At 33.2% G+C, this 22450-nt stretch overlaps 1 protein-coding gene across 2 annotated transcripts in view; it reads left to right on the forward strand.

Moving 5' to 3' along the window:
• SNTG1 (syntrophin gamma 1) overlaps positions 1 to 22450 on the forward strand; it is a 957083-nt gene that overhangs the window by 745068 nt on the left and 189565 nt on the right. For both annotated transcript variants that reach the window (XM_025871422.2, XM_073892760.1), the window contains exon 13: positions 15285 to 15323. In XM_025871422.2, the coding sequence (XP_025727207.1) occupies positions 15285 to 15323 (39 nt within the window). The remainder of the gene's footprint in view (positions 1 to 15284; positions 15324 to 22450) is intronic.

Raw genomic sequence — 22450 nt, forward strand, 5'->3', positions numbered from 1 at the left:
TTACTTGCATTATCAGTGCTCATCACAAGTGCCCTCCTTAATGCCCATCACCCATTTAGTCCATCCCACACCAATCTCCCCTTCTTCAACACTCAGTTTGTTCCCTATAGTTAAGAGTCTCTTATGGTTTGCCTTCCTCTCTGTTTTTCTTATTTTACTTTTTCTTCCCTTCCCTATGTTCATCTGTTTTGTTTCTTAAATTGCACATATGAATGAAATCATATAGTATTTTTCTTTCTCTCTTGCATTGAAATCAATGCAAGATTTCATTCTTTTTGTTGGCTGAGTAATAGTCCGTGGTATATATACACCACATCTTATTTATCCAATCATTTGGGCTTTTCCCATAATTTAGCTATTGTTGATAGTGCTGCTCTAAAGGTTGGGGTGCATGTGCCTCTTCAAATCTGTATTTTTGTATTCTTTGGATATCTCCTCCTTTTTTCTAAATTCTTTCATATGTATATGTATATAAACGTGTGTGTATATATATATTTTTTCTCAGCATGAATTTCTTTTATCGGAATGAAGTGTGTAACTTGAAAAGTATTACTTGTGTGTGTGTGTGTGTGTGCGTGCGTGCTTGTAGATGATAGATGATAGATGATAGATAGATAGATAGATAGATAGATAGATAAATTAGGTGTTTCTATTCCCAAAGGCTTATTGAAAATTAGTATGATCTTAAATAAGAATATATGATTGCACACGTGAGAATTTCAAAGTATATAATTCACATTGTATCATGTGAAAGAGAATAGATTCTCTTCCCTAGATGTTTGTATCAATTAAGAATGCTTTCGATGACAAATAAAAGAAACCCTAAGTACTGATGGAGTAAATAGTTGGGTTTTGTTCCCAACTGACAAGAATTCTAGATGGTGACATTTACTGGTTTGTTTCAGTGGTTCAGGGAAGCCACCAAGAACCCATCTCTTGTCTATACACATTATTGCCCTCCACTACTATTAGAGTGTTGACTTTTATCTGGTTTGTACCTCATGGTCACACAAGGGCTTCAATATTTCCAAACATAACTTTAGTGTTTGGAACAGGAAAGAAAGGAAAGAAGGATAAGTAGCACCATCTACACATCTCCCCTTTTAGCAGGCTAAGAGAAAAGTTTTTAAAGGGAGTGGGGGCAGGGAGGTGAAGGTGGCTAGTCTCTACCATTTTTGGTGTTTACAGTGGGAAATGACTGAGAAAAGAAGATTGTGAACAGCTTTTGAGATAAATAACTAACAGTAGCTACCACATTATTGGATTCTTTCTCTCTCTTTCTCTCTTTCTCTCTCTCTCTCACATACACACACACACATTTTAATCAATCCTCTGAGTTGACTCAGCAGGTATTTCACCATCTTCTGTATTTTACACATTTATCTTCAGAAGTGAAAACAAACTCATTCTGGAGTCATATGTTTAATTCATAGAGAACTGCATCTCTAATCTAATAGATTTCCATCTAATGATGGCAAACACTTGAAGGTTGAAAACATAGAATATTTTTTCCCTAAAAATGTTGGTTGTGAAAAGCTAAAGGAAAAACTATTATGTCTGCCACGTTGAAAAGGCTTGACAAAGCGTGTGGGTGAATTGAAAGTCATGACAAAATAAAGCTGAGCACAAAGAAGATTTACCGACAATGAACTAGGGGCTGAGATCAGAGGTTGCAGAGCGTGGTTCTGACAAGCATGGGTGTCACTTAAGTAGACTTTTTCTTTTTATAGTTGCTGACATTTCTGAGTCCTTAGATGTACTTTTCAGTGCTAGTGTGTTGTTGTTTTCTACATTGTTTTTCCTCATGCACCAAAATATGAACGTCAGACATGCAGGTGTCAACTAAAACTGGGTTATAGAGAGTGAAATCAAACTGCAGAGTCAGTAATTTAAATCAGAATAAAACCAAGGGCAAGTTTGGGCATTACACTGTGTGCATATTTTTGACAACCATATTTTTGCTTTTTACACAATTAGAGTAAAATAACCTACTTTGTTTCTTGGAAAACTACTAACTAAAAATTAAATAAAGTTCCTAAATTTTTGATATTGAACAGTATTAGCTGATTTTCATTTGTACAACCCAAAACATCTGCTTTGATGTTAGCTGAATAATGCAATCATTATAAAATGGAGCAATGTTCCTGGACACAATTTATATGCACCCTTGATCCAGCCAGTTCTGCCTGCACGATCCCATCCCCCTCACCCAGGTGGACTCACTCTTTTGCCCTTATTTCTGGCCAGAGTATTCTCAGTTCTTAATGTTCTCCAGTTTTAGAGCCACTAGAACTTCCCAGGGGGCCTCAGCTTAACATATCCACCCTTTTAGCCACCTGCAGTGCCTAGGGCTGGACTTCAAGATGGCCTTCATCATGCCTATAGTGGCAGGGCCAATCCCACTGGGCCCACCAGAAGCCCTCACACTAATGGCAACTCAGTAGGAATGTGCAAACTGATCCCCATGGGACCTACATTATCCAGTGAGAGACAAGGGGCAAAAAGGAGCTAGCTAACAAATTCCTTGCTCTTCCCCAATAGATGAACTCTTTGGAAATGCAGTAATTGCATAAAGTTCTACTTATCACACTTTATTGAACACCAACAATGTTTCATGCAGAAGCTATTGCTAGCTCAGTGACTCAGGCAACTCACCACCTTATATTTACCTTCTGCTGTTCTGCCTTGCTTCCTTTTGCCTTTCACTCTTGATTCCTTGGAACTGAACATTCTCCCTTAATAAAGGTTTAACATATGTGACTTCCTCAGGCTATATTTCTAGGGAAGCAAGACTAAGGAAATACCTTTTCCCTCTAAATGTTCATTATAGGGTACTAAGCATTCCATGGAGGATACATTCTTGCCTAGTAGCAGTGCAATATGGAAGAGAAGGTGTAAATGAAGTGTGCTAAGTAGGTAGATGAAGGGCCATTAGAAAATTATGTAAGAAATCATTTTGAGTTTGCGGTTGCTCAGTTGAATACATCTTAAAAGACCCCTTATTCTACGATGGAGCTTAAATGCTGAGGATACCTGAATAGGGTGCAGAGGTGGCTATAAACATTTCCTGAGGATTGAGTCTGAATTATTATGTATAAAAACTGTGCATTTTCTTCATTAGGAGTCCTAATAACTTAGCAATGGTAAATCTGATTTCTTCACCTATGATTAATACTGACTTATTAAAATATGTTTCATCACTTCCTGAAACCCATGGTTCCTACACTGTGCAGGCACACCAACCCTGCAGCCAGTTTTTCCCTCTTTTTTACTTTTATAGCATCTTAGACGACCTGTTTTAACACTTATTCCAAAACTTAGAATTATTTGTTGCATGTTTGTTTTGCCAGCTACACCAGATGATTTTTGAGGGTAAGAATCCTATATCCTTGGCATTCACTTGATGTCTGACATACAGTCATTTCTGAGGTTTAGTGAATTCATGGAAAAATGAATAAGTCAGCTCCAAATGAATAAACATATGATTTATAAATGGTTGCAACCTATTTTCAGCTTTTAGACTTTTAATTCACAGTAAGATTAGATAGATGATGTAGATGTTGATATATATAGATACAGATATAGATAGATGTGGTGGTATATTTATGGTACTTATCATATATATGCTAATCTTAAAGATGATGACAGGTAGAATTGAAAAATTCTTCTATTAGGAAAAATAAAGTTTAAGAATACTCATTTGCATATAATACCAAATCATCCTGAAATGTTGATTTACTGTTAATAGATATGTTTTTATTTTTTTATTTTTTTATTTTAAAGATTTTATTTATTTATTTGACAGAGAGAGACACAGCGAGAGGGGGAACACAAGCAAGGGGAGTGGGAGAGGGAGAAGCAGGCTTCCTACAGAGCAGGGATCCCGATGCGGGGCTCGATCCCAGGACCCTGGGATCATGATCTGAGCCGAAGGCAGACGCTTAACGACTGAGCCACCCAGGCACCCCAATAGATATGTTTTTAGAAACAACATGGCATACTTTTAAAATTATATCTATAGGGATGGGGAGTAACCAAGGTAGTAATGGCATTCTATAATCCATATCCTGAAAATAAAATGGATGAAAAATATGAGCTGAAGTGTGGGCTCCTGAGGCAAAAATCATTTTTTTTTGATTCTTCCCTCTACATGGTAAAGGTAGTTTTATCAGCAGCTGCAGAATGGATATATTGCCTTATGTGCCCACACACTAATATCATTAGTCATGAGGTGGATTTATATCTATAGAATAAAGATCTCTCTTACTCCTCACACATCTGTTAAATAATATTGGCCACAAATCTTTAAGGGAATTGGAGGACTGTTTTCTTGCTTCCGTAAGAATGATTTGCTTGGGTAAATCTTCAAAATTGATTTCCATGGGAAACTATATCTTGTTAGCAGGGTCCTGCAGCATCCATTCTGAGAACACACAACTTCAGCCACCAAAATTTACTTGTTTATGAGATATAAAAAAATAAAAGATTAATACAACTTGGATAAAAAGTTTTTAATATAAGATCTTCACTGATCTTCAAACATTTGAGTGGGATTAAAGACATTAAAAGTAGGAGGGAAAAAATTTAAAGGAATATTTGAATATCCTATTGTGTTTCTTTTTTGGTCTGAAGAGATAGTCACAAGGGGATATTACTACTCTAGTTTCTAGATACAATTGATGGTGCTAAAAATGAATATACAAAATTAAGGGATTCAAAAATAAAGTGATATTTAAAACAAATGGACAGTCCTATTACACCAAATTTTATTTTTAATCAGTTAGTTCCAAACTAATCTTTACTAGAACCAGTTGTATATCACGCTTATTTCAATTAAACAGACCTACTGCAATAATTACGCTTCCCTTAAGGTGTTTCCATTAACATTCGTGAAATGTTGTCAGAGAAAAAGGAATACTTATCATTTTCCCCAGCATTTAGTCGAAGTGAATATTACTCCTTAAAGTACAGTTCATAATATTTATTTTAGCAGATGTTCACTTTTGATGCTGGTTAAATTAAAGTAGTTGATTTACCATGATTATTTTCATTTCTTTAGTATAAGAAATTCATGTGAAAAAATTTGTAACATAAGCATTCAATGACTTTATATTTGTCCTAGCTTTTTGAAGCTGTCTCAAACTTAAAATTCAAAGTTCTAATGAAAAGTCTTTAATGAAATGAAAGTCTCTAAATTCAGTGCTACTGAATTTAAATTAAACTTTTAATACTATAGGAATATATTCTTGCATATAATAGAGCTTCAAAATACTTATTTCTTTAAATGTAAGACTTCATCAATACCAAAGATTCCTACAAGAAAAAAAAAGAAGACAGAATAAATGGTGAAAATGTTTTATGAAATAGAATGCATCATTTTTCTAACATTATTTAATATCTATAAAACTATGTAGATGATATGCAGCAATTAAAATTTTTAGTAATTATTATAAGATCTAGAAAATAAATTTCTTTTCTATTTCATTTCATCCCAAACATGAAGATTCTTCTCATGTTGGGTATTTAATTATTCTTCCCCTTAAAAAAATCTATTCAAAATCCTCTTTCTGCAAGAGTATATCTATATTACTTGACTTTTATATTTCTTGGGCCTATTGTTTTCTAGAAAATCAAACACAAAACCTCCATTTGCCATTTGGAGTGTTAGTGTTGGTAGAAAAATGTATTTTAAAATATATCCTTTCATTTGTTTTTAATTTTAGATTTTTATTAAAGTGCAGAAAAGTATAACATGAAAATTTATTGCAATAACATATTTATTGCTAGTGTTTTTATTAGCATATTATTACATATACATTAAAATATGTATTTCTGTTTACATATATAAAATAAAATTACCATCCTCTTGTGTAGATGATATTATCCTTTGTTCATTTAAGATTTAATCATGAACAGTTTCCCATGATAGTAATCATATTCTGAGATTACTTACTTCTATTGGACTAATAGGTGCTTAACTTTGCATATATCATAATTAATAAATGGATGGTTATTACTTAACATAATTAACAAATGGATGATTATTACTTAAATCAGCTATTATCATTAAATAATAGCACACTATGGATTTTTGGGGCATATTAATCATTTAAAACACTGCTGACTATATCTTAATATAAGTACTTAGAAAAAGAATATGAACATTTTTTAGTCCCACAAACCAAGATTATGTCTTAATCCAATCAGCTGGATCAAGGCTGGGTTGAAGTTTTGTAGGGTTCTGTTTACTTCTATTTTTTTTTTCCTTTCCCAGTTCTATAGCCCTCCAGGCCTTTGAGCTGAGAGTACAGTCTATTCCTGGGAGTTCTCCTTAGCTGGCTCTGAATTCTCTTTGCTTACCTCTCAGCACAGCAAATTTCTAAAACTGTTGTCTGCTTTTGCATAATTTTCAGATTAATATTTTTAACCTTTCATCCTGCCTTGATTTAGAACTCAGCAAATATCTTGAGGTGAAAACCAATTTTATGTTCAAAGCCCTACAGATCACAAATGCTGCCAATATTATCCTCTGAGAAAAGTAAATTCTCTGCTTCTTTCTCTGGGCAAATTATGCTTCTCACTCTCTTCCAGTGTCAAGTCAGTGTCTACAGAAGGCCAGCTCACCTCTGTGTGCTCATCTGTCTGCGACCTTACCTGTGCTCACCCTTAGAACAGTAGGGGCTCCCAGATGCCTTCAAACAAAATGCTTTTAGTCAGTTCACCACCCCATTCTAGTTGTTATCAACAGGAAAGTAGCTGTGCTTCATGCTTTCTCATTCTACTTAAGAATGTAATAATTTTGCTTTCTTTCTTAAATATGTCTGCATTAAATATGGACTGCATTGGAGACTAGTGGATGATACATTGTTCTTCAAGTAATTTACCATTTCCTCCACTATTGCACTCTGTTAAAATTTAAAATACAACCTTTATCATTAACTCAGTATATACATTTTAAATTCACTTATTTTATTATTTTATTTTTATTTATGTATTATATTTTTATTAGTATATTTATTATTCAATATTACTTATTCAGTTATCTGAATGTAAATGAGTCATTGGCTCATTTAGTTTTGCAGTGCTAAAACCCTGTTTTAATTATTGTAATTCTACATGCACTTAAAATTCTAAATGCATTTGAATAGACTTGGAGATTAAACTTAAATACTCTCCAATATATTTGACCATTTATTCTTGAGGGGCCCATAAAGTCTAAATATAGTTGCACTTAGGTAATATCACCAGAAATTTTAATTTGGAAGAAATCTGACACTCAGGAATAGATCTACATAGTCTCCATATTTCATATTAGGTTAATTGTTATGAATTTTATTCTTCTTAGGGTGATCAAAAGTATTTTGTTCCATTTCTGTATCTTTTTTTTTCAAACTGAAGAAGACTATTGGTTTGGATATATGTACATGGTATTCAAACACCTTAAAATCATTTTTAATCTAATTGTCTTGGGCATTTTTCATATAGATTATTTTCCCCTAATGACATATTCATTCTGCCTATTTTAATAGTCATTTTTACATTCTATTTTTCACCATATTATCTGGGCTATAATTTTTTTCAAATATTTTATTTATTTATTTGACAGAGAGAGACAGTGAGAGAGGGAACACAAGCAGTGGGAGAGGGAGAAACAGGCTTCCCATGGAGCAGGGAGCCTGATGCAGGGCTTGATCCCAGGACCCTGGGATCATGACCTGAGCCGAAGGCAGATGCTTAACGACTGAGCCACCCAGGCACCCCTGGGCTATAATTTTTAATGCCACTGTTAAATAATAATGATAAGGGCAATTCCTTATATTCTTTTGTTACATTGATTTCATATGTTTAATTTTTAATCATGATATTTGTTAATTTGAAATAAATATTGATTCTATATAACGTAAAAAGATCGTTATTTCCTTATTTCACTTATTCTATTTCCTTTACCATTCTTTTTTAAAGATTGGATTTGCATTTTAAAAAATGGTTTTGCATATCTATTTATAAGATTAAATCATTTTTCTTAACATAACCATCCCTTAGATGTGTTTCCATAAACCATATCTGGCTTACAAATAGGTTTTTGTATGTAGTCCTCATTGTCTTTGAAATTTAAAGTAAATGTTAAATCTTACATATTGAGATTTGTCATAAAAATTAAATTTCCAGAATTTCTGATAAAATTAAAAAACATGTTATATTTTGGCAGAGCAAGAATATGTCAGTTCCTAATACCAACTGCTATCATTAGTCCAAAATATATATTAATGTAGTGATTTCCATTATTTTTTGCCTTTCTGTTAATTTTACTCATGTGGAAATCACTGACAAAGTGGAAAAATGGGGTTCCTTCAATAAATTAGAAGCCTCTGTAATAAGTATAATTACAAGATTATACTAAGAAAGAAGATTAAATCAGATCCTAGTTAAAAAAGAATTAGGCTAGCTAAACAAGTTAGAGATTTTCAAATCAGAAGAGAGCCTCACATCGAGCCCTAGTGATGAGCTGTAGAGTACCACCAATAACGGAAGGAACACTGGCATTATTTTGATTCAGATCTAGGATTATCAATGAGTTTGAGAAGGTAGGAATATCATGCAATATTCCCCACAGGATGGTTAATGGTGATTGACAAACTTGTTAGGTAGTTGGACACACTGCTAAGCTAAGGGAAGATAAAGGTGGCGCAATTAAGGGTTATGGTGATGTAGAGGTCCATAAGCACATGCAATGAGAACAATGTAAGAATTAGACCCACAGGGAATACAAAAGAGAAAGTTACTGCCCAGTTCCACTAGGGTTTTCGAAATGTTTTCATGGTGGTTATTGTTCTTGATTATGTAGTACAACAGCACAGCCTTTGGTGTCAGACAGAACCAGACTGTGCCATATTCAGGGTGAATTTAAAAGATGTTTAACTTCTGTGCACCTTAGGCAAACACACACACACACACACACACACACACACACACACACACCCCCAAGACTAGATTCCTGCTAGGTGAAAAAGAGAAAAAAAGAGAGAGAGAGGGAGTGAGTGTGGGTCAGAGAGGGAAAGGGAAAATAGAGAGAGTGTGCGTGTGCAAGAGAGCAGGTGGTGTGGTGGCAGGGAGAGGGTGTGTGAGTGAAGGCACCAGGCATGTATCCAATAGTTCTGTACAGAGATCTAGTATACAGATGACCCACAAGAGAGGCAGGCACCAGATCATGGAGGGATTTGAATGGTATGGGATTCTGCCAATTTAAGATTTGCATTTTTAAAATAGTGTCTTAGAAGTGTGGTATAATTATTATAGAAGGGTATTGTTTTTAATCATCTCCCTTTTATCAGGAACATATAAAATTACAGAAGTGTGCACCTTTATCTGTGATATCCTTTTTTGTTACATGACAAATTGGATAATGAAATTCCAAAATCCCCTCTACAAATGAATGGATGCAGGTCACTGTCAAAAGTCAGGAAAAGTAGATGATAGGAAATCCTACTGAGAGGTTAAACAATAATTTACTGGCTAAGCACTGTGCTCCGGTTTCATAAAAAAATTTTCTTAACAGAAATCTATTTAAATCTCATGGCACTCAATCTGCCATTTCTACTAATGCAGTAAATTCAATCTTGGTGATTCTTAGTATCTTAATCACTTCTAAATTAGAATGCAATCTTTTGGGGTAAATACTCAAATTCCAGTTCTCTTCTCCTTTTCCTCCTCTTCTCCCTGCAGGAATAATGTATCACTTCAGCATTGGTCCCTGGAAACTCCTCTGTGGAGTTCTTCCCATGTGCTCTGAATGTCACCCTTTGTCCCTGATGCACTTCCTGATGTGTGTGATCCCACCAACATCTCTGGTTCACATGTCATGAAGTTTCTTCTTGTCTTCCAGCACTTCTATTATTTTCTCATCAGCCCGGCAGGAATGAGAAATTTTGGATTCTGTTCTTCAGATTAAAACACTTCCTCTAGCTGCAGCTATTCTATCATTTTGAAACCATGCTTGGTATGGGGATTCTGTGAGGATGTGGGGAAGAGAGTCCAAAGCTCTCCACTGGGATTTCCCAAACTAATTTGTGCCTTCTGTGTCTACTTCCTCAAAACTTGGCCTGCCATGCCAAACAGCAGGAGCCCCAACTCCCCTACCCCCATCTTTCTCTCCATGCTTTTGTCTCAATCCAGAAACTATTCTTCCTGTGAGATAAGAACTTGCTATTAATCATCAGGCATTCCTTCCAACTCTCATATATGGTATAAACTAGGTTTGAAGCCATTAGAATTCCTATGACATTCAAAGTTAATAATCTAGAAATTTATTTTTTTTTAGAAATAACTTGCTTTCAAGACTAAGTTAACCTCAGAGAATTTGATTCTTTGTTCTGATATATTCTTTCTTTTCATTTGTTCAACAAACATTGATTGAACACCCACGAAGACCTAGACAATCTTTTACATGTAAGAAGTAATGTATGGAATAAAACAGAAATCTGTGACTTCATGAATTTTTTTCTAAAGGGAGGGGGAGCAAGCAGATCATAATACAAAAATATAATAAAATAAATAGCATTCGACAATGTTAAGTAGAATGAAAAGAAAGAAATTTAAAGAAGGCCATTTATAATGGGGCACTATTTTAGACCTTTATTCTGCTACTTCTAAGCCTAGAGGTTTATGAAGAAATATCAACTTTCTTTTTCACAGCTTGGTAACTTAAAAGGATTCATTTGTTTTCTTTTGGTCCTTTCACCCATTTTAAAGAAAAATTTTGTTCAGGTAGCTATTTGTTAATCTCAATTTAAAATTATTCAATGTATTCCCTGGTTAGACGATACAAACACAGATTAACTAGGAAATTCTTTGTAGCTTTCCATGGATTATCTGCATTGTAAAAACATTGTATGCTATAATTGAGTTCATGTTTTCATGCTGTAGCCCTGAAAATATCTGTCTCTTTTGTTTTTTGAGCTACTGTGGTTTTCTATTTAGAAGGAAATATTCCAGTGTGATTCTAGAAAAAAAATGGAAATTAAAGTACTATATATTGTTTTCTTGAACAAATCTGGAAGAGCCTACTTAAGCATATGATGGCATAGGTTTGATTTTGAATAACAATTTTTATTGAATGCCATTTTAAGTAGATACTACACAAAGAAGTGTCATTTGATTAACCTCAATCATGTATTTTATGTCATTCATAGAACTAAAACCACATGTTGGGGGAACTTAAAGATAGAAGAAGGTAGAATTTCCATTCTCAAATGGACTTCAGTATCCTAGGAATCAAAGATAACTCCAGAAATGACCCACTGAGTTGGGCATTATCCTACCACAATTACACAATAAAACAAAAATAAGTTGATATTTGATTTTAAAACATTTGAATTTCATACCATACTTTTATAAAACTTATGTTCTCAAATAAAATAAGAAATCATCACTCCTAGATTTTGTTTCCTTTGAGTAGATCACACCAACCTGAATCTAGATATTGTTTTACAAATATGTAGAAGTCATTAAACCAGTTAGTACATTTGTAAATAACCGTGGCATAGAACTTCTTGGAGATGCAAAGCCTCTTTGCTTTGGACATAGCACTCAGTCTCAGCTCATTTTGCTGTAGTCATCTTCTCTGTAGGACAATCATGTTTTACTGCCTGAAATCAGGAAGGTCAAATCAACTGTTTCTTGAGCCATTGTATTAATTTTCCTTCTTTTCTGGAACTCTCTATATAAAGTTTTAAAGTATCTATAAATCTTCTAGAATAGGTCACATAAGTTTCATCAGATTTGTAAAGAGGAATGTGATTAAAAATGATTTATAGGAAAACTTTGCTGTCTTGGAAATAAATGTCTTTCCCTAAAGTAGCAACATAAATTCTAATTCTGTATTCAACCTTGAAGGTAAAATATCTACATAAATAAAAGTCTTCTGCTTGGGAGATTTATTTATTCTTCCCTCCCTCCCACCACTCCTCCCTCTTTCTCCCTATTATTTCTTTATATTATGAGTACTGATTCAAGTATACTTCCTATTTTTATTAAGATGTGAGGGGCTCCTGAAAAAAAATACACAATGCAAATTGTATCCTCTTATACTTCCACATAGACATTAATTATATTCCACATTCTTAGCTTAAATCAACATGATGTTAAAACATTCAGTGTGTACAGATTTATCTTTGTCTTTTGGACTAAAAGCTTTAACATGGATTTCCTTCATCTGAATGCACTTTACTTGGTAGTTTTCTATGTCACTTGCTGTTCTTGTAGAATGACATGTGAGGCAATCCTGGTCAAAATCATACTCTGTTTCCTTTACATTTTTAGGATTAATAGCTTTAAGCAATCTTGCTCCATAAAAAGCTAGTTTGATTTGACTGCAATTAGGTCCTTTCATCTTTTCAAGACTTCATGTTCAGACACTGACTCTTTTTGTTCAAGATTATATTAATTTTTCAGCTTCCCATAACACAAATTATTGGTTCTGATAATACATAATTAACATTGGTTTCTAAGAAGTTTAATATTAAAAACATCTTTTGGACAAATTTTAATTTTCCTTATTTGAAGAGCAGTCTAAAAATGATGCAGAGAATTTAGGATTTCCACTATTTAGAATTAATATTGTTGCCAAATGCCGACAATTTTTAAAACTTTGCTCTATGAATGCATTTAAGTATATATTATTTACAGTTTGGTATTTTATTACATTTAATAAATTAAACATTATTTCAACCATATAACATACAGCTTTATTTTTGAAAATAAATTTAAATTGTCATTAATGTTTCCAATATTTTTATCTTATCAAGCTACTGATAAGATTTCTTATGACTGCTTATGAGCAATTTAAAACAATATACTTCTAGCATTTAGCATTTTTTACATTGTTTATTTATAATTGAGGTTTCCTAGAATATGCTTGTAAATGTAAAAGTAGGCATGCTGTTTCCAACTGATAAACACTTTCACATCTGAGGAAACTTCAACTGATTCCTTATCCCTCTAACTGTGGCACGCCTGCAAGTGACTGAGGCTCTGTAGGTGAACAGTGGGCAACCTCTACTCTGGAATCCAGCCTGGTTCACACATGGTTGTCACTTACTTGGTCCTTGAGTATCTAAACCCTAACCTAGAGTGCCCAAGAAAATAGAAAGGTATTTGCAACGGATAGTAGAAAAAAAACATCTTTGTTTAGCTTCTTTAAAACATTCTCATTGTTGGGGCACCTGGGTGGCTCAGTTGGTTAAGCATCTGCCTGTGCCTCAGGTCATGATCTCAGGGTCTTGGGCTCAAGTTCCTGCTCAGCGGGGAGCCTGCTTCTCACTCTCCCTCTGCCTGCCGCTCTCCCTGCTTGTGCTCTCTCTCCTCTCTCTCTCTATCTCAAATAAAAATAAATAAATAAATAAAAACATTCTCATTGTCTTCAAAATAAATCCAAACATCTTTTATATTAATTTTATATATTATTATTTATTATATTAATGATAATCATCACTTATTGAGCTCTAACTTCATGACATTTGTTTTTTCATTTAATTTTTCCAACAAATATATGTGGTTAATATTGTTATAGGCATTTTACAAAGGATGGAAATTAGACACTGGATAATTAATAACCTGTCTAATGATATTTGGTAATAGTTACAGCTGGAATTCAAACCTAGGTCTCTATGACTGTAAAGCTTGACAATGTTATTATGCATCTATATTGTGGCTCCGGCACTGAACTTAAGGTCATTCCACACTGCAGCCACTTGGACTCTTCAGACTCTGTAAAATAACCTCATTATGCTATTGTCTCAGCTTGGAAAGACTTTCATTTTCATGTTCCAGCACTTAAAGCACCATGACTCACATTGGTAGATCATTAAAAGGATTTTAGAAATGAATGAATGACAGTCTCCACACTTTGCTTTGCATTTATCAAATGTATACATGTATGTGCATGTGTACATTTACGTACATTACTGTGGCCTGAGCATTGTTACAATTATTCAAATTATTCAGACTTTTTTCAGATTAAAAAGTTAAAAGTTATAACGCCAGATAGTTCATGCTGGAAGACAAGAGTCCATACAAAATATTGGTAGAATTTTACAATTTTTTATAACAATCTGTAAGAACTAGCAAAAAGCATAGTTCCACGAAGTATTCAATATAGATTTTTTTTACGGATTAATAAAAGATGTTTAGGAAGCTGTTTTTTTAACTACCCTGATTTTAGTTGAAGATACCAGTAGTTTTGGAGATTTCTTTAGCTGATCCCTCACCTAAACAAAAACTATTTTGAAATGACTATAGCAATGTAAGAAAGATGTATGTTTTTTGTACATGTCCCTGCTGAAATCACATAAATTTTCTCAAGTTTTCTTTTCTTATCTATTTTAAATGACACGTGTTGCCAGTAAGTCTTTTCTTGTACAGAGCCATTTAATGATTCTCCAACTTTGTGCACCATATCCATTAAATTTCCTGTCATTTCATTTAACAGTAAGACAAAGAGAACCAAAACTAACAAAGAAGGAACAGTAAAATAACTCAGTAAAACAATTTCTGAGTGAAAACAGTCTGTGTTTAGTGTGGTGTATGATTATATCGTACAGAGTTAGCATTCTTTAAATTATCTAGAAAATCAATGAGAAATAAAAATTGGTTTTAATTAGTAAAAATTCTGTTGAACAAAGACTTTGTGTGTTATAAGGTCATTTGTCTAAATCTGATATTCATTTTCAGTTGGATTTTGAAGTTTGTTTATATGAAAGGGGAAATCCTTTCTCCAAAGATTGATTTTAAGTTGTTTTGAAACATCACTCATTAAATTATCTTAAAGTAAATATTATATTTTGTTTAGGGTCTCAAATGAAAATATTTTGGCACATGTACTTTGTCTTTTAGTATTTGAGTATTCTATTTCCTCTGTTCTCTTGAGTGTTAAAATAAATTGAATATAATATTTCAAAATGAAGAAATAAATTACTAAAGTTACTCTATATTCTCCATAGATTGTCATTTAACATTATATGGAAACACAAGCTTTTCATTTCTCATAAATGAAAACATTTCTAGATGAAAATCTTTTTCAAAATGTTTACTTGTCAAATTTGGAATACTTTTGATAGCCAAATTTTAAAGAAAAATTGTATTTGGTGTTTGACATGTAGTGATTTTAGTATGTCAATTTAGAATATCAGTATATGAACTCACTAAAAATAGAGTCTCATAAAATTTGGGGGCTCTTGTGTAATCTTATATTTATTGTTCTCACTTTTATTATTTATTTATTGTTGCAGATTAAAAAAATCAACAGAAACTTTCCTGTAAACCAGCAGGTAAGAGGGAAACATATTTGGAGAGACAAATCATATATTTCTTTCATTTTATCAATTATCGAAGATAATCTTGATTACATTTAATTTATATGTGGAAATAATTGGCACTATCATTTGCTCTCCAGGAATATACATAATTTATTAGACTTCTTTCATATTATTTGATATATCTGTTTCTCTGATCATATTAAAAGCATTTTTAAAAAAAATTTAAGTAAACTAAGTCAAAACTGTATTTGGCAAAATACATATATTTATTTAAATATAATATTGAAGGCCTAGGAGAGATATTTACATAAGATAGTTTGTATCTTAATATGTGGGAAACCTATTTTTTTTAAATTCAAGTTAGTTAACATATAGTGCATTATTTGCTTCAAGGATAGAATTTAGTGATTCATCAGTTGCATATAACCCCCAGTGCTCATTACATCGAGTGCCCTCCTTAATGCCTTTCATCCAATTACCCGATCCCCTGACCCACTTGCCTTCCAGCAACCCTCAGTTTGTTCCCTATAGTCAATAGTTTGCCTCTCTCTCCGTTTTTATTTTATTTTATTTTTCCTTCTGTTCTTCTATGTTCATCTGTTTTGTTTCTTAAATTCCACATTTGAATGAAATCATATGGTATTTGTCTTTCTCTGACTAATTTATTTTACTTAGCATAATACACTCTTGTTCCATCCACATTGTTGCAAATGGCAAGATTTCATTCCTTTTGATGGCTGAGTAATATTCCATTGTGTGTGTGTGTGTACATCTTTATCCATTCATCCATTGATGGATTCTGGGCTCTTTCCATAGTTTGGTTATTTTGGACACGGCTGCTATAAGCACTGGGGTTCATGTGTCCCTTCAAATACCTATTTTTATATGGGAGACCTATGTTTAATTGATCTAAAAGTTAGAAGGAATTTTCAAAATTAGATGACAGTATTTTACATGAGTCTAAATGCATGGAATGAAAATGATGTCTGATTAATCTAGCCAAGAATTTAGTTGATTTATTAGACTAATAATTGATTATAGAATAAAATAATTGATTATAGAAAACAATAATTGATTCTACTTACAATTTTATTAAGCTGAACTTAAATTTGCATTGCCTCATAAACATTATGAAAATATTTGTTTGAATGAGGAAAGTAAGTATAGGCTCAGTTTTGGACTCGCTCAAGTCAGCCGTGTGTCAGGTTCATGTGATGGTGGAGAAGCAAAGGCCGGCCATGCATTTCCTACCATTAACATCAACCTCAATGTGCAACCATTGATCAAAATCTAAACATCTAAGTTATATATTGGTAGGTCAATCACAAGTTGATTTCAATGGTAAAAATTTTAAATAATCATCTTATGAAAACTAAGTTACTTTTCTCAAACTTCAGTTGTTCATTGGTAATATTTTAAGAGTGCAACTACCTTACATGTTTATTTTTGAAGATTAAATAACAAGCAAAATTCTCAATATATGCCATTATTAACATTAATATGTTAAAATTTTAAATTTGTTCTTTAGAATACAGAATTTATGTTCTTGTATAATTGATATTATTAATGGTGCCACTAGCCCAGACTAGCTCACAAAGTTATGTGTGACTGAAACACTACTGAAAATAGCTCTGGAGAGCTCAATATGTCTGTAAAGCTCTGAGCTGTGTCTCTCCAGACATAGGCATACCCTGTTTCCTAGCCTCAGGTCCTCACACCAGAGTCATATGCTGATGTTTTAGGTAGATGCAAAGTTGAAGAGATGTATGTGGCATGTGTCTCACGACATTCCACTGGGGTTATGTCTCAGGCCCTTGTTTGTGGTTCAGAGAACAGGGCTGTGATGATACCTGGGAAACTCCCACTGTGGCTCCCATTCAATCCCAGATGCTTCTGATACCAATAGGACATTACATAGGAAATACAGTTTAACAAGTGTATAGGGCTGTAGTGGAGGGAAAATTCATTAATGAGAAATTATTCAAATAGAAAGGAGCATCAGCCACTGGGGAAGGTTGTAATCCCCATCAGTAAACATAGCTGTTTAATAGTCAGATACATAAAATGTAGATCTATTCATTTGTGGAATTCTTGCCAAAAATAAAAATGATGAATGTTTCTTTAAGAAAGACTCTAATATTTGTGTTATCATCCATCCTTGCCCTTTCTAACCTCGACATGTGAAGTATTAATAATTAGTGTAATTTATGTTACTATAAATATTTCATAATCCTAATAACCCCACGGTTATTCTTCATTTATGATGACAACTACATTTGACACTTCCTACATTTTCCCTTCAATTACTTGTGGCATTCTTTGCCACCTTTGCATTTATCTAGGTTTTGAATAATGGTAAAGTAAAAAAGAATCTCGAAAAAAATATAAAGTAAATAAAACTGTTTAATATTCCAACTCACACATATATAATAAATGTAGGTAAGCATTAGTATTCATAGCTTTTTATTTGCTAGCCTATTAATATTATTATACCAAAATTTTGTTTCAAATCTCTTAGCATCTCACATTTTTTAAAAATCATAATGAATTCTTCTTGGCATTTTAAAAACTGAAAGCAAGAGTTAGTAGATTTTTACCTTACTACTTTCCATCATGGAAATGAAGACTTCCAGGATATAGAATTTGTTTATAGTTCAATATTCATATATACACACTATTGGAAAACTCACCTGCATAACTTGATACCAGTGCATTAGGATACCAAAGTACATTCCCTATTTAATAAAATGTGAGCCACTTTAATGAATGAAAATTTGGAAACATATATAATCTCATTTCTCCTCCATATTTAGCATTCAAACAGGACTCTTATCTTGGACTAAACCACACTGGTTTGCTTGAATCTCAAATTTTTTTCTAACTTAATTTTCATGTAAAGTTTTCTGAAACTTTGATTAGATATAAAGATATATGTTTATACATATGCTTTTGATTGAATAATTTAGGCATATGTTAAAATATTCAAGTGTTGTGAATGAAAATCATATCCCTGATGCTCTAGGTCCAAAAAAAGAAAAGAATTTTCTTTTCACCCACTTGACCAGAAGTCTTTTGCTTCCTGTAGGATTCGATTTTGAATTTGTGCTATCGTGTGGTACAGCTACCCCAACCAGAGAAATTAGAATAAAATAAAACATAAAGGGGACTGGGGGATATCACTACTGTCTAACAGGGGCCAGTGTTAGAACTTAGCTCTGTAGGGACACTCCCACAAACCAGAATGCATGATATTTTCAATAAAACCACTCTCATTAAAAAAGAGATTTGAATTCAAAATGTTAAATTATTGAGTAAATAGACCATGATAGGCGAAAGCATAATTTAGAGATTTAAAAATCCAAACTTATTTTTTGAGTGGGGGAGGGATAGAGGGAGAAGGAAACAGAATCTAAAGCAGGTTCCATGCCTAGCACAAAACCTGACATAGGGCTTAATCTTATGACCCTGAGATCATGATCTGAGCCAAAATCAAAAGTTGGACACTTAACTACTGCACCACCCAGGTTCCCTTCCAAAAAACCCAAACTATTTTTAATTATCATGTGGTTTTTAAGTAAAGGAATGGAAATTATAAGTCAAGAATAGGATGTGGTGTTAAAAAATGTGGATTTGCAAAAGAATCAAATAGGAGTTACAAAATTTTAAGAAGAGCATATTTAAAATTAAAATCAATTAACCAATTGAACAATAGAATAGATGAAGATGAATTGAAAGAGAATGTCATCAGAACACAGCACACACAGAAAGGGGTGAAAAACATAAAAGTTTATGTAAGCCATGAACTTTAGAATGAGAAACTAAAAAAAATTTTAAAAATCTGCAGAAAGACTGGAGAAAATGTATGAGAGGCAATGTATGAAGAGACATGATAGCTAAGAATTTCCTTGAGTCTTCAGATTAAAGAACCAAGCTAACTCCTGAGCAGGGTGAATAGAAACAAACCCATACCAACAAAGAATCTGAAATGACCTCAATATCCAATGAGTGGAATACTTGTGCAACCATTGAAAGGATAAGCTAGCTCTGTTGGTACTAGTATAGAAGGTCGTCCAAGAAAGTTTATTAAATGGCAATAGCAAAGCGAAAAATAGGGAACTAAGTAAGCCACTGTGTTTTATTTTTTTTATTTATTTTTTTTAAAGCAGAGGCGCTGCTTTTTTTTTTAAGATTTTATTTATTTATTTGAGAGAGAGAGAGAATGAGAGATAGAGAGCACGAGAGGGAAGAGAGTCAGAGGGAGAAGCAGACTCCCTGCTGAGCAGGGAGCCCAATGTGGGACTCGATCCCGGGACTCCAGGATCATGACCTGAGCCGAAGGCAGTCGCTTAACCAACTGAGCCACCCAGGCGCCCAGTAAGCCACTGTGTTTTAATAAAGGGGTTGGAATGATACATACACATATTCTTTTAAAAGAATAAAAAAATTAAAAAGTTAAAAAATCTCAAGAAGATACACAATAATCTGATGAAGGTGTTGAATTTGAAAAGTATTAGTGTCCAGTCTCCTTCCTCCTTCCCCTTGTGAGGATTTCATTCCCAAGTTCCTGTGCTTAAGTCTTATGCCTTTCCCTGGAGAACCCTCTCTTTTCAATTTCCACTCATTTTGTTGATTTAAGTTCCGCATTCAGTTCCTGCAACAAGAAATTGCATTTTGTTTTCTTTTGTTTTGAGCTCAAATGTGTGTTAGCTCTGTTGTTCCCAATACAAGTTCTATTTTGCAATTCTGCCTATAGGAATCACCACAGACTACAGTTATTTATTTGCTATCCTTTGGCTTTCAGTTTTTACTATTGGAATAATTGGAAGAATTTATGTGCTTGCCATTTAAAATGCATTTCTAAGATGTGTGAGGTTGAGCATCTTTAAGTGACATTAGTTTATACTTTTATATGTCCATCTTCAAATTTTGAATATGTTTCTATTTTCTTCCTATTTTTTTTTATTTGTTAGTACTGCATACACAATACACGAAGGAAATTTACCCCTTGTATTTCTGTGTGGCTTAAGTTAGCAAAAAAAATTTTTTTAAGATTTAATTATTTATTTAATTATTTAAAGAGAGAGAGAGAACACAAGCAGGGGTAGGGAGAGGAGAGAGAATCTTAAGCAGGCTCCATGCCAGTGCAGAGCCTGACACAGGACTTGATCTCACAACCCTGAGATCATGACTTGAGCAGAAATCAAGTGTTGGACCTTAACCGACCTAGATACCCAGGTGCCCCAGCATAAAAGAGTTTTATGGCTCCTAGGATTTATGTTGTACTTAGAAAGATTTTTTCATTTCAAGATTAACAAAAGTAAAAAACGATCCACTGTTTACATCTAGAAATTTTAAGTTTTTATTTTTACACTTAAACAACAAGTTTCTATAAGACCTTCAACATTTCTTTTTTACTGTATTTATCACATTTTGTGGTATTCTCTATTAACCCATCCTCCTTCTCCCAGCCCAAAATCAACTATAAATTCCTCAAGATAAAGGTATTATTTCTTCTATCCTTAGCTCCTTACATATCATGCTTCTGGTAGACATTTCAAGGTAAAGGTCTTTGGGAATGTCTTTAAATAGTAAGAAATGAAATTAAATCCGAGACTTCCTCAAAATTTAAAGCTTCATTTTTTCAATAGAGACTCTTAAAGAAAAATACAGGGCATAGACTGGAAGAAAATATTTGGAAATTGTATATCTAATAAAGGATTTGCCTCTAGAATACATTTTTTAACAACTGAAAATGAATATTTGGAAAAAACTCAATAAAGAAAAAGTGCCAAAATTTGAATAGACACTTCACCAGAGATGTACCCAAATATCATATAAGCACATGAAAAAATACTCAACCTCATAAGCCATAAAGAACATGCAAATTAAAAACACAATGAAATACCACTACATATACACTAGAATGGCTAATTCTAACTGTTCGTGCTAAGTATTGGCAAGGAGAAAGTGGAATTGTTATACACTACTGGTGGGAATATAAAATGGCACAAACACTTTGAAGAGTTTGGCAGTTAATGAAAAGTTAAATCTACACCTACCATATGATCTAGCCAGTCCACTCCTAGGAAATGAAAGCATGTGTTCTTACAAAGACTTGTTCACAGATGTTCATAGTAGCTTTATATGTTAATAGCCCCAAACTGGAAACAACTCAAATTCCAAAAGACGAATGGACATTTAGTGTCATATCTATACAATGAAATATTACTTACCAGTAAAAAGGAACACACTCTTGATAAATGCTACAACATAGATGAATCTCAAAATTATTGCACTGAGTGAAAGTAACCAGGCGCTCTTCCCTCCAAAAATAGAGTATATGCCACATGCTTCTATTGATATTATATTCTAGGAATTACAAATTAAAGTACAGAATCAGAAAGCAAATCAGCAGTTGCCTGGGAAATGGGGGGGTGGCAACAGAAAGGGATTATAGAGGAACTTTGTGGTGATGGATATGTTCATTATGTTGATTGTAGTGATGGTTTTATGGGTGCATAAATATGGCAAAGTTTATTAAACTTTACCCTTTAAATATGTGCTATTTGTTTATGTCATTATACCTCAATAAACTCTAAACCATTTTTATTATTAAAATGTTTGGTAATCAAATAAGTTAAAAATTATATTAAACCAAGGCTACTGGGATTTGGTTTAATCTTAATTATTGTCCAGGCTTGAAATTACAATTGTGTATCTCCTAGTTCACTTTTTATTAGGAGTAACTTTCTCATTTTCTCTGTGCCTCTAGAACATAACCATCTGTTTTCTGTATTATGATTTTGATCCAATTTATTTATAAAAAATGCACTGAAATTCAGCAACAATTGATATGTTTACTGAAAAAGCATGGAAAGGGGTGACAGTGGTCTTGCTGTTAAGTATCTGTTAAACACTGATACTCAGAGAGGTATAAAATTATGTTGTGATGATTTACTCAATAAATTAGAGATCATTTAGATGAGCAGACATATCACACTGCTGTATATGCCTAAATCCTCTATGTAATAATTTACTGTGTTTACCATTTTTAATCATTATTAACTAAAATTCCTTCATTGTGAAGCATACCTCATTATTCTCATAAAAACAACATTTTACAATGAATATCTTTTGTG

Source organism: Callorhinus ursinus, unplaced genomic scaffold, assembly GCF_003265705.2.
Source record: "Callorhinus ursinus isolate GAN/ISIS: 27379988/994484 unplaced genomic scaffold, GSC_fseal_2.0 scaffold5, whole genome shotgun sequence".
NCBI classification, from domain to species: domain Eukaryota; kingdom Metazoa; phylum Chordata; class Mammalia; order Carnivora; family Otariidae; genus Callorhinus; species Callorhinus ursinus.